The 12,088-nt window shown below is 52.7% G+C and overlaps 1 protein-coding gene across 1 annotated transcript; it reads left to right on the plus strand.

Annotated features, from left to right (window-relative positions):
• Positions 1-916: 916 nt before the first annotated feature.
• On the plus strand, positions 917-11,448 carry CACFD1 (calcium channel flower domain containing 1). Its single transcript, XM_076355400.1, has 5 exons — positions 917-1,083; positions 5,825-5,897; positions 6,322-6,447; positions 6,593-6,700; positions 7,160-11,448. Exons 1-5 carry the CDS (start codon positions 960-962, stop codon positions 7,251-7,253), a joined length of 525 nt encoding a protein of 174 aa, XP_076211515.1. The 5' UTR covers positions 917-959; the 3' UTR covers positions 7,254-11,448.
• Positions 11,449-12,088: the final 640 nt, after the last annotated feature.

Genomic DNA, 12,088 nt, shown 5'->3' on the forward strand with positions numbered 1-12,088 from the left:
CTTCATTTCCTGTCTAACAGGAGATGTTAATGAAAAGACATCCTTTTCTTAATCCTTTTTTGTAACCTTTTAGCAGATGGGATCTGTCTTCCCACTCTGCTCTGGATCCCAAGTCTCACTGCTATTTATTGTTCCAGATCAACTATGCAGAGTCCCCGGTCTGCAGAGATGGGCTCTGGTTACTGACTGTACGCGCCGTGTTAATTTGCAAAAAATGCAGCTGTTGTCTTTATAGTTTGAGAGAATTAAGGCTGTTTCCCTGTACCATTTGTTTGGATACCAGCAGGTTGCCAACTGCGACATCTCTGACTTGAGAAGTCCTACTTCTACTCCCATTTTCTAGGGAGAAAACCTAATTCCATTCAGATTAAGGGGAGTGTTTCCCTCTTATCTCGAGGGCAGAATTTTGTAACACTCTTAAATTCACGCTAACGCAAAAATTCATGGTTCCCTCTCTTCCGAGCACACGCTGGCTGCCTGGATAACAGCAGCTAGTTGTTAGCCAGGGGAAGCGGGACCCAGAGCTCCTGTGCACCCCAGGCCCTGCCGTGGCGTGCGTGCCTGCGCGGCTGCTTATGAATATGTACACGATGGGCTCTGCCCACCAGCCTTTTAATGAGAGTGACATCAAAGCCCTGCCTGCTGGAGGAGGGGACCCACAATGCAATACGCAGGCAGACGTGGAGGCAGCTCCCACGGCCGCTGGCATCGCCGCTGCAGGCGGAGACCCTCCATTGTCAGCCCTGGGGGGGCTGCCGAGCGCCAGGCCCTGCATGGGGGTGCGGGGAGAGGCCCAGCAGCGGCAGGGCTGGGTTTAGGGGCTGTCTCCTGGGCTGGCTGGAGGGGGGCACGGGGGGGAGTGTCACCTGGGGGCGGGGGGGGGGGGGACATCCTGCGCTGCTGGGGCTCAGGCGGGGAGCGGGGTGCCTGCTCCCTGACCCCCCAGGGGCAGGGGTGCGATGAGCTCTCAGGATGAGCAGTTCCAAGCAGCAGCCCCTGACCCAGCGGCTTCCTCCGCCGATGATGGCATGACCTGGTGGTACAGGTGGCTCTGCAGGATTGCCGGGGTCATCGGGGGCATGTGTAAGTATCCCCTTCCCTTGCAGCCAAAGGTTCCCCTTCGGCGCCGCTTGTGCATGCCAAAGCGCGTGTCGGGGGTCCTGCCTGCCTCTTGTTAGGGTCACGTTTGCGTAGGGGGGGCGCGCCACGAAACAATCATTTGGGGTTACGGGTTTGTGTCTGCTCTAGACATTAGTTTGCTTTGTTTCGGGCAGAAGGAAGAGTCATGGGCACGCCTGAAGTGGGGTGGTGTTAGCTGGCGCACGAAGGATGTGCTTTGCGCTCACCGAACTTGCTGAACTTTGGCACCTGGGAGAAGGGACGTCATGGGGGGATCTGCAAATCCTCAAGTTTCTTCTTGGGTAAAGCACTCGCTGGAAGTGATGGAAGCAGCAGCTGAGCCCCTGGTCCTGCGGGAGGGCTGTGGGCAGATAAACTAGACGACGATTTTACCGCGAGCACCAGGCTCAGGGTGCTCAGCAGGGTCAGGTTCAGGGCTTGAACAGGGGCCAGGGGATTTGGTTCATCCTATTGGACTGTCGGGTCTTTGTATGTTCCTGCAACTTATTTTCTCTCCCCGTTCAGAATGTCGGAGCATGTTTCCTGTTACCCCTGTTGTTGATCGCAGAGGGCCTGCCTGTGGTTTGTTTTTTTTTTGAAGGCGAATAATGGACTTGGTTTGTCTTGTGTGTTTTTAAGGGGTTTAGTCTTGGACACAGAGAAGAAGGGAGCCGGCGTACAGCAAAGTGAGTTGGCTGTGCTCTGAATTACCTGCTGCTGAAAAAAATTTTCCCAGGGACAGTCTTTGCAACTTTGCCAGAAATCAGCCTCTCCTGTAGTGCTGTTTTGCTACGTTCTGTGGAGAGATTAATAGCTCTTAAAAGCAGGAGGGACTGTTATGACCGCTTAGTCTGATCTCCTGCAGAGCACAGGATGGAGAATTTCTTCTGCTTCAGGCCCATGATTTCTAGTAAAACAAGAGTGTTTCTCAGCCAGTGCAGTCAGCCCTGATTTATACCCTCGGCTGTAGCGTTTCGTCTGATCCCCCTCTCTCTCTGCCCCCTTCCCATGCCTGCCTCTTGCCTCGGGACTTGACTGCACAAGCCCACGGCGTTTTTGCAGCCGACCTTGTAGACCGTGGTATCGTTGGGCAGGCTCGCTACAGCCCTTTTTGGCTAGGCTGGTAAAACATATGCTGCTCTCAATGTTTTATGTCTTAGGTGCTGAAATTCTGGAGGTGTGAAAAGATTTGGTTTTGCGGCAAAGCGTACTGGCCTCGCCATGCTCTGCCTGGGGCCCCCGCGCTTCTGGTCCCAGCAGACGGCCAAGAGACCAGCTGGGACGTGTCTTCAGTGCAGGTCCCAGGTGGGGGTTTAGCGTAGCGGCGTCTTTCCCACAGGCTGGGGCTGTAGCCGGAGCCTCGGCGCTTTTTATGTGGCTTTGGCCCATGCACAGCTCAGGGGGATGAGGATGGAGGGTGAAGAGCTGGAGAGGGTGGCTGTTGGGTCGCATTGGTGGTGTTGCCCACCTCATGCTAGAGCAGCTCAGGAGTGGCTTAAAAGCGGTGCAAGTCTTTGAAGACCTATTTTTTTTCTCTGCCTTCATGTTTCAAAGCAGCTGAACCATGCTTGGATTATTTTCCCAACCTTTTGTTCACAGCTCTGAGAAGTCATGACTTGTTTTTAAAGGAAAGCTGAGAGTTTTATGTATTTGGGTTAGTCTGGGAGAAGAAGCTTTTGGAAGAAGAGCCAGGCTCTTAACTGGATTGCCAATGATTCGGGGAGTCAAACAGAAATCATTTATAAGCATTTTGAGCAACTGGATTGTGGTCCTGCTACAGGGCTGGATTATTTCTTACAGAAGGAAAAATTCTCTGTTGAAAGGAAGAGAAACTTTGTTAGTGGAGGTGAGGCTGGCGGACGTCTGCCACATGCAAACACCTGCAGCCCACAACTTGCTTAAGCCAGAAAGGTCCAGGGGCCGGAGTAGGAACAAGAACAACAAGGTTCGGGATCTGTTTCTGGCTCTTGCACAGGCTGGCTTGGTGACCTTGGCCAAATCCCTTCTCTCCCTTGTGTTGCTGTTTGTAAAAGGACGAGGAGAGTCTGTGGCTTTTGTAAAATGCTCTAGGAGCAAAAATAGGCTTGTGTTGGGGACAGTGACCAGCTGCTTGAAATGAATAGAGCCTTTGTAGGGGGTGGTGTTCTTCCCCCTCGTTTTAGCTCCCAGTTATTTGTGCTTCCTCAGGGATTCAGGATGGGACAGCAGTTAGACAAATGGCAGAGCTGTCTCTCTTCCATAGCTTACGTGCCATTGAGCATTATCTGCATTTTAAACCTATTGCGAGGCCTCTGTTTTGCAAAAAGAAGTCTGTGGGTTGGCAGCTCCGTCCCCTTTTGGCTACTGAGGCAGGAACCGATCCCGTCCCGGTGGGACAAGGAGGTACCAGGCTGCTGTGGGATGCGCTGCTCTGCAAAGGAGACTGAAGGTCACCGAATCGTTATCTCTGTGGCTGTTGGCAGCCGCCACCGGGTGCAGTGTTCCTGTGATTATAAACCTTTGACTCCTTTCCCGCTGGGTTGGTGCTCGTGCTGATGTAGGGGCTTGCTCAGCTTAGGCTTGCTGGGTCATTAGTCCATTGGCAACCAGGGTGGTTGCTTAGCTGAGACTCCTGCAGGGACACTTAGTGCTCAAAGGTTGTTTTGGGGTGTTTGAGGACAAAACCAAACCAGAAACCCGACAAAACAACCCCCAGTTGGCTAGATTAAAAAAAAGACTAAGGCCAAAAACCTGCTTGGAAAAATAACATTCTGCCTCCCGTGGTTTGTTCTGTGGTGGAGACCAATTTTGTAGCTGTGAACCGCTTGGACCTCTGTGCTCTGCCATGCTGTTCAGCAAGGCAGGGTTCTGCCCCAGCCCTGGCTGTGTTTTGGGGATAGTCGAGATGCAGCTGTTTTCTGCTGTTCTGCTAATTATAAAGTGCCAGAAAGTCATTTAGCATTATTTTCAGAAGTGTGCTTTCCTGGGGGAGAGCAAGTGTTACAAGCCTGCGGTGCTTCCCCTGAGCTCCTCTTCCATCAGCATCCAAGGGTTTGTTGGTCACAGGGAAGAATTGGAAACCTCCATGTTGTGCCCTGCTCTCCGACCTGCCCGCTGCTCCCAGCAATCCTGCTTGCCGTTGCTTCTCCAGGTCTCCAGCTGTTTGCATGTGTGACCGTGAGCAGATCATCCCACCCCAGTGCCTCAGTTTCCCCTGCAGTGTGGGGACACTGACACTGGTCCTTTTGCGATGGGAGGATGAGAAGCGCCCTTGGAGCATGGATATTAACATGTCCTCTGGCATTTCTCCTCTGCTGGCTGATCTTGTTCTTGCAGGATTCTCTGAAAGATTTTGGGTCCTGTGGAATAGTCCTAGGAAGCCTTTAAAAACCACCTTGTTTGGTTGTTTCCTAAAACCAGGAGGTCACTTGCTTGTGGGATGACCTTAGATCAGCCCTGTCACAGGCCTGCAGTTCTGTTTCCCCGTCCGGTAAATAAGGATAACTGTTTTTAAGGGAACTTTGAGGATTCAGCAGTGACTGCTTAAAAGAAACCTTGCAAACTTGTGCCAGGCTTTTGAAGGTCAGGACTGCTCACAGCAAGCTCTGCTCAGGGATCCCCTTAGCAAAACACAAGCAGAAATCTGAAACACCCAAACCCAGGCTGGTCTCATTCTCAGAGACGGACTCTGCTGCTCTTCATTGTGCTGCTTAATCATCCCCAAGACAGCCTTTAAGAGCTGTATAATTTTAGCTGGAGTTTTGCAGGGTGGTGGTGTTTACTGTGGACTCAGTCTGTGTCTTGCTGCCCTCCCTGGGCTCGGGTTCCCAGGTGAGCAGCGGCAGCCTGTTGGTATCGGCGGAGGAAAAGGGCCGTATCAAGTGCCGGGAACAGTCTGCAAGTTTAATGAGGCAGGAAGGAGGCGCATGCAGCCTCGGCTTGGACGCTGCTGCCTGGTTCGTCTCCTTGCATTACTGAATCAGGAGTGCTGGGGCTATTTTGGGCTCTGCTTTATCTAGCATCCGCTTTCATTTGTATTAGCGGAGACCTAAACTTGGCTCTTTTCTGCCCATCTCTAGTGCAGAACCAGCTCTGCGTGGCTGAGACCGGGTTCACCTCTGCTTTATTTATTGTTTGCCTGTGTGCCTTGGTGCTGCAAGTCATGTTTTTGCTGAACTTTCCCTGTGCTGCTCAGAGATGGGTGCCTGCTGGGACCTCTTTATTCATCCCAGGACAAAGCAGTAATTCCTTAGCAACTAAAAATCAGGGTGCCACAGGGTGCCACATACGTGACTCCACGTAAAAGCAAATGCTCTGTTGTTCTACACAAGTGAAATAGTTGTGCAAGTGTCACGCTGAGACACCAAGCGTTCGGAGCAAAAGGATACCTGACCGGAGGAGCTGGGAACAAACCCTCTTCCCCTGCATCCCGGGTTCCTCTTCGGGCCATCAGACCTTTCCACCTACCCTCCTGTGCCGGTCTGTACAGGCTGCTCTGCAGTGCCTAGAGGTGCCGGCCAAGGCAAGGGCTTTTCTGGGCAGCCCCTGCTCTGCAGAACAGCCCAAAATACAGGAGAGCAAAATCACGTTGGTGTGGCTGCAAGGTCCCGTTGCAGGGCAGGGCTGGGAGGAGAAGCCAGCCCTGCCTGCCAGGCTCCGGCCCCGCTGCCCCCGTGGGCGCACTGGGTTGGTCTTCATGGTCACTGAAAGCCTCTTTGCTTTCCAGCCTGTGCCTTCGCTGGTCTCTGGAACTGTGTCACCATCAACCCCCTGAACATCGCGGCTGGCGTGTGGATGATGTGAGCAGAGTTTCTTTTCTTTTTTTCTGCCGGGAGGGAGGTTTGGTTAATCAGACGCCACTGGGCAGGGGGCAGAGCTGCCCCGCTTGGGCAGTGGATGTGAGCGAAACCTCCGTCAGGCTCTGCAGGCTCTGTGAATTGCCAGATCTTGCTCCATCGGGCGGGTTGAGACACTGGTTTTATTCTATTTATAGTCTTTCTTTACCCCTTTTTAGGTAAATACTGAGATACCCTTATCCAAAATAAGTCTGGGGCACCAGGGTTTGGGAATTATCAAGAAGGGGGGAGGGAGTGCAGCGGGGTCCAGCCCCGCCATTCCTTTCTGCCTGCATTCGGGCATGGGAGCGGCTGGTCTCCGGGGGCATCGCTGACCCTCGCTCTGCGCCACGCGGGCAGGATTAACTCTGGTTTGCTCTATCTGGAGGCTCAACGCCTTCGTCCTGTTCCTGTGCGAAGCCCCCTTCTGCTGCCAGTTTATCGAGTTTGCGAATGCCGTCTCTGCGAGGGCGGACAAGCTGCGGCCCTGGCAGAAAGCTGCTTTCTACTGCGGGTGAGGATGCTCCTGGGGTGTGTCGTGGTGGTGAAGCCATCCCGGGAACCGCGCTGGGATGCACGTGGGCACGCCGTGATAGATGAGCATCCCCGCGTTCCGTGGGGAGCGGAGCCCGGCTTTGAGGGCTGCCTCTGTCTTCCAGGATGGCTGTGTTCCCCGTCATGCTCAGCCTGACGCTGACCACGCTCTTTGGAAATGCCATTGCGTTTGCCACCGGGGTGCTTTATGGCCTGTCGGCGCTTGGCAAAAAGTAAGAGAGACCTGTCTGCTTGTAGAGGGGAGGGAAGGGGAAGGTGGACCTCCAGCCCTCACCCCCATCTGCCTCCCTAAGGCTATGCTTTCCTCTTGTACTAACCATGCTTTCAGGTGTAAATGCTGCCAGAGAACACCTCTCTGCCATCATCTCAAAGCTCTGGGAGGGAAGGTCCTAGGGTTTGCTGAAGCTCTGAGCTTTTCCTTGGGAGCTCAATCTAGGTTGCCCTGTGGGTCCCAGCCCTCTTTCTGCAGCCGTTGGACGGATGGGCCCAGCTCTGGGGGCGGTGAGCAGCTTTGGTGGGGTTGGAGAGGGCCAGCACGTCTCATTTCACTCCTGGCATCCCTCAGCACGGAGAGGCCCGGGCCCTGGTTGGGAGACCTCTCTGCCAGGTGCTGTACCCACCACGGTGGGCACCTGGAGCTCACATCCCCACGCTGTCCCTTCTCTCTGCAGGGGAGATGCCATTTCCTACGCTCGGATCCACCAGCAGCAGAAGCAAATGGATGAAGAGAAGCTCACGGGGGCCCTGGAGGGGCAGGCTCTCTGAAGCACACGAGCTCGGGGTAACCTCTCCCGGACGCTGAGATGGTGAAGATCCACTCTGGAAATCCACTCTGCCCTTCCCTCTGCCCGCTCCCCTCTCTGTTACGCTACGATTTCCCTGGACGCTGCAGCAACTGGAAATCTCAGGGGCTGGGGCAGGCTGTGCCCTCTTCTCACACCAGCAGCCAGACCTCAGCGCGTTGGCCCCCTCTCTCCTCCTCAACCCTCAACCAAATATCTCACGGTCCCCCTATTTTTTAATTTTTCAATTTTTTTTTTTTTTTTTTTTTGCTGCAGAGGTGCTGGCTCTTTGAGTGCTGCTTTACGAGCCTGAATAGGTAGCCTTTCTTTGGAGTGACGCCTGATAATGAGCCCAGGACGCGGTGCTCATTTGGGAACTGCTCTCCGGATGGGGTGAGGAAGGACAGAGCTGACGTGCCAGCTCCTTGCAAGCGTTGGTCTCATGGGAGTCAGGGAGCTGCTGGCCTCGTGCCTGGAGATTAACCTGCCATTGCACATTACACGTTTTTAGTGACGCTCTCTGGTGTGGCCCTTCCCAGGTATAATACACTAATCCAGGGTTTAGCAATACATGGTGATGCTTAAGCTTGGTTTTCTTCCACTGAGTATATTTTAATATGGGTCCAGTTAGGCCAGGCATCGGAGGCATCGCTGCACGGGAAAGGAGTTCCAGCAAAAACCCATATAAAGACAATAACCGTCTCTGCAGAGGATCTGCCAGAGGTGCTGGGGCAGATCCTGGTACCTACAAAACACAGTCCCCCTTTCCTCTGCATACAGCTGCAGGCAGTTACTGCAATTTACTTGAATTACAAGAATTAATTACTTTGTCTTAATAAGGGTACTTTTCTTAAGCTTCACTCTTTTACTGGGGAAAAAGGGAAATAAGGTTTGCTTTACCTCAGCTGAAAAAGGGTACTATTGCTTGAGCAAAGTGGGATTTTTTGCGGGTGTAAGGTTTACCGATGTGCAAGAGCATCCTTCTCTCGTGAGCCCGGGACTCTGCTCTGTTATCTCTCACTCCCTGCATCCACTCCTGCCCCCGTGGCCCATCCCTTCGCGCAAGGGACCTGCTCTTTGCTTCTGTCTGGTACAGCCTTTCTCCTTGGGCTCACGTTCTTTTTGCATCAGTCCTGGGCTGGTTTTGTATGGGGAGGTGGCATATCCTTCCTTTGCAAACATAGAGAGGTCTGCACCGTTTCAGTGTGGATAGCTGGGATGTCTTGCTTCTTTATTCCAGTCTCCGTCGGTGGTTCTCGCATTGTATTTTCTGTTTGCTTTGTATCATGCAGAACAAAACTGCTCACTGAGTCCAGATCCCCCTCTTCTTATTCTGGTTTCTTCTGGGGGGTTTAATTTATTTGATTTTACATGATTGCTTTTTATTTTGATTAGGAAAAAGGGGAATAATTTATTTCTAGTTATTTAAGTATTTTGATGGGACTCATTTTCTCTGGACATAGGAGAAAGGAGTGCTCTGTTTCCTGTCCTTCAAAGGGCTGCCTCATTTCACTGGGGGGTCTCTGAACCCGGGGAGAGCCCTGGCTGCTCTAACTGGGATACTGTAAAATCCTATTTCAGCCTTCAGAGCATTTCTCAGACTTTGGAAAGTGTGTTGTCCTTTGACTCCTTTGTCTTCTTCTGGGCCACTGGCTTGACAAAGTTTGTTTTCCCCCTCTTCTGGGAGAGAGAAGGGAGGAAAACCAGGCTGTAACTGCTGGTTTGGAGGTTTGTACTCACTCGGCAGCCAAGGCAGCTAGCAGCTATGGTGAGCAGTGGCAGCGGGGACTGCAGCCTGTTCTTACTCCCTTGCCCTGGGAGCTGAAGCTCCTGCTGCCACCAACACTTTGTGGTCCCATTTGAATCACTGGGGTACCAGAGGGGTCGTGCTGCGGTCTGAGAAACGCTGCTGGAGGCTGACTGCTGTCTGTCAGAAGAAGGGTCTGTCAAGCCAGCGGCTCCGTGGCTTCTGAGCAGTGTCGTGTTGGAAAATATCTATATAACGTGTCCTTCCTCTAGGTACGGTGCATATTTGCGTTAGCTGAACGACACCAGAACGTCCCTGGCAGAGAGAGCTGCTGGAGGGGGTGGCTGGGTACGGGTGTAGCGTGTGCATTGCGGCAGGAGCAGAGCGGTCCCTGGAGATCGGGGGGCTAAGCTGCCGGCTAAGGTTAGCTGTTGTTTCTTCCTTGGAGTTCAGGGAGGTGTGAGGATTTACACCAGTCAGGACCGCGGCTTGGGTTTATTCACGCACACAGGCCCCTGCAGCTGAACGCTGCATAGCCGCTTTGCGCTAAGCCCCTTTCCCCCCCAGGCCTCTGAACCGTGACTGCTCTGACACCAGCTTGTCTGGGACGCAGAATAGGCACCGCCAGCCCAGATGCAGCTTGTTTCAATAAAGGCTGTGCTGTTTCGGAGCCCCCCAGCTCTGGGCTGATCCCTGTTGCTGCATTGCAATAACACGGGCCATTGGCCTTCCTTGTGCGTGTGTACAGGGACCACAGCCTCCTGCGTGGGTCACGCTGCCTGCAGTAATGGGGTGCTGCAGGAGGAATACCCTGCAGCCCGCGGGGTACCGCAGTGGTAATAGCCTCTCAGCTCTTCGAGCCAGTGGTGTCCCTGTGCAGTACCTTTACTGGGGGGTTCAAGTGCAGAGTCCTGCCTAGCGAACAGGACATCTGCTTTGATTTGAGGGGGGTTTGGGGAGTTAAGTAGTGTTTAGTAGAGGAATGTTGCAGACTGACGCACGTAGCTACGAGCATGTCTTTGGTAGTGACTGCTTTGCTCTGTGAGTAGTTCCACAGTAGCTTTAGTGACAGGAGGTGAAAGGCAAAGCAGAGGTGATGATAGAGTAAAGCTTGCAGGCTGATCTATGCCCACGGTGATGAACCGCAGATCTGGTAGGACCCTCTCTGGCTTCACCTGATTGCTGCTGGTCTATGGCATTAGGACAGTCCCTGGGGCTGGCACAGGCAGACGCTGCTCCAGGTCACCTGGAGGGCTCGTCGGCACGGACGGGTCCGCTCTGCTCCCTTGGCACCACCAGCAGAAGTCCCTTGGATGCCAGCAGTACTGTCATGCTGTGTTTTGCGGCAGTTGGGTCTGACAATGGGGCCAAACCAAGTGAACAATCTGCATCAGCTCTGCCACCATTAGCAGGTCGCAAAGCTCAGCTCTGAGCTCAACGCTTTTGTTGGAAATGGGCCTCAGGGACTCTTCTGCAAGAGCTGAGCTGGAGCCTTTGGCCACAACACTTACAGACACCGGGTCTGTTCAGTTTGTCTGTGCCTGTCGCAACAGGAGGTGTCTCAGATCCGCGCTCCAAGAGTGCTGACTCCTACAGATGTGCATCAGGAGTGGGAGCTCTTGGGAATTTCGGCTGTCTGTGGTGCAGCTGAAACCAAGCCAGATGCTGCCATCGTTGCAGATGTGGCTTGGTGACAGCACCCATGGCTTTTAAGAGTTGTAGTGACAGTTAGTGGATGGTCTCACCTCCACGTAGGCAAGAGACTATTTTTGTGGAGATAGAAAGGACCTTTAGGGTAGTAGCATCACGGTAGTTAATATGCCTATTCACAGTGCATGGTGGTTATTAATTGTGTTTAGAGGCACCGTCAGGGTGCTTGGAGCTGTGTAAGGATAAATGAAGTTAAAAGCCCTGCTCTAGAGATTTTACAGACTCAACCCAATCCCCGCTGATGGCGTCCAGGCTGGATGGCTAATCCACAGGGTCTCTGTGGAAGAGGTTCTGCTTGCCAGGTCTTGGAAAGGCCTCTTAGGAGGCGATGGGACAGAAGTTCTGTTACATGAGAACTCAAGAGCAGGTGATGCAGTGACTCCAGTGAGTTGTTGACGAGTGTGGAAAGACACCTGGGTACTGGCAGCATATGTGCACTTAACAATGGACTGTTACACCATTCACCGCGTGAGCTGTGCGCTTCTTACCCACGTGCATTTATACAGCGTGCAACTCTTCCATGTCCCATTCAGTCATGGAGCTGACAGCACTTGTGCATATTAGCTCCACTGTCCCCTGGGGCTGTCCATTGGGCGTGAAGAGAAGAGCAGAAGCTCGCTTTCTGCTGCGTACACAGACCTCGCTGCTCTGGGCAGGAGCTGATTTTGTAACACCAATTGATTCTCTGTGTGTGCAGTGAATAAAGAGACCATTCTACCTCTGGAAAGAGCCACTGTGATTTCTCAGACTCTAAATGTAGTAGCAAAAACCCTCCGACTTTCTATATGGAAGACAGGAGGTCACTCAGAAAATACTTCTCCGATAAGGTTCTCACAGGACCTGAAGAGTCCAACCTCATTTCATATTCGGGCATTTCCTCCTTAGGCTGAGCCCTGGGAAGCTCAATTCATCTTTGTCATTTTTTCCTCAGGAAAAAAACATCCACTGTTTTCAGGGAAGGGTTTCACTGAAGTGAAGATATCAAGACCTGGTCCATAGCCATGTGAGAAAGACAGTGTTCTAGCACAGGGCTGCCAGAGATCCTGATCTTCAGAGGGTCAGTGGAAACCAGAGGCTCTTGAGACCTCTCGTAGTCAGGCCATGCTTAGAAACAGTCATATTCCAGCCAGGGCTGAACATCTTTCTGGAAATGGGTCTCAGCTGCAAAGGTTAGGTCTAATACTGAATTTTCTCTGTGGTTTTGATTTTGGCCCATCTCTCTTCCTCTGTCCCAGGCTGCTTTAAATTAATCCTCTGATAAAGCACATCTTCTCTTAGGTGATTTCTCTCATCTCCTGCTGCAGGGGATCTAAATAGTAGTTAGCATATCTTCAAATCTGGGTCAAATACACTATGTTACC

The sequence above is a fragment of the Aptenodytes patagonicus genome, chromosome 18 (genome assembly GCF_965638725.1).
Source record: "Aptenodytes patagonicus chromosome 18, bAptPat1.pri.cur, whole genome shotgun sequence".
Lineage (NCBI taxonomy): Eukaryota > Metazoa > Chordata > Aves > Sphenisciformes > Spheniscidae > Aptenodytes > Aptenodytes patagonicus.

Excerpts from the sequence above, each read along its gene's own strand:
- CACFD1 (XM_076355400.1), top strand. The coding sequence starts at position 960 with ATGAGCTCTCAGGATGAGCAGTTCCAAGCAGCAGCCCCTGACCCAGCG. Across the intron at positions 5,898-6,321 it reads GCGGCTGGCGTGTGGATGAT|GCTCAACGCCTTCGTCCTGT; the intron begins GTGAGCAGAGTT and ends CTCTATCTGGAG. Across the intron at positions 6,448-6,592 it reads AAAGCTGCTTTCTACTGCGG|GATGGCTGTGTTCCCCGTCA; the intron begins GTGAGGATGCTC and ends TCTGTCTTCCAG.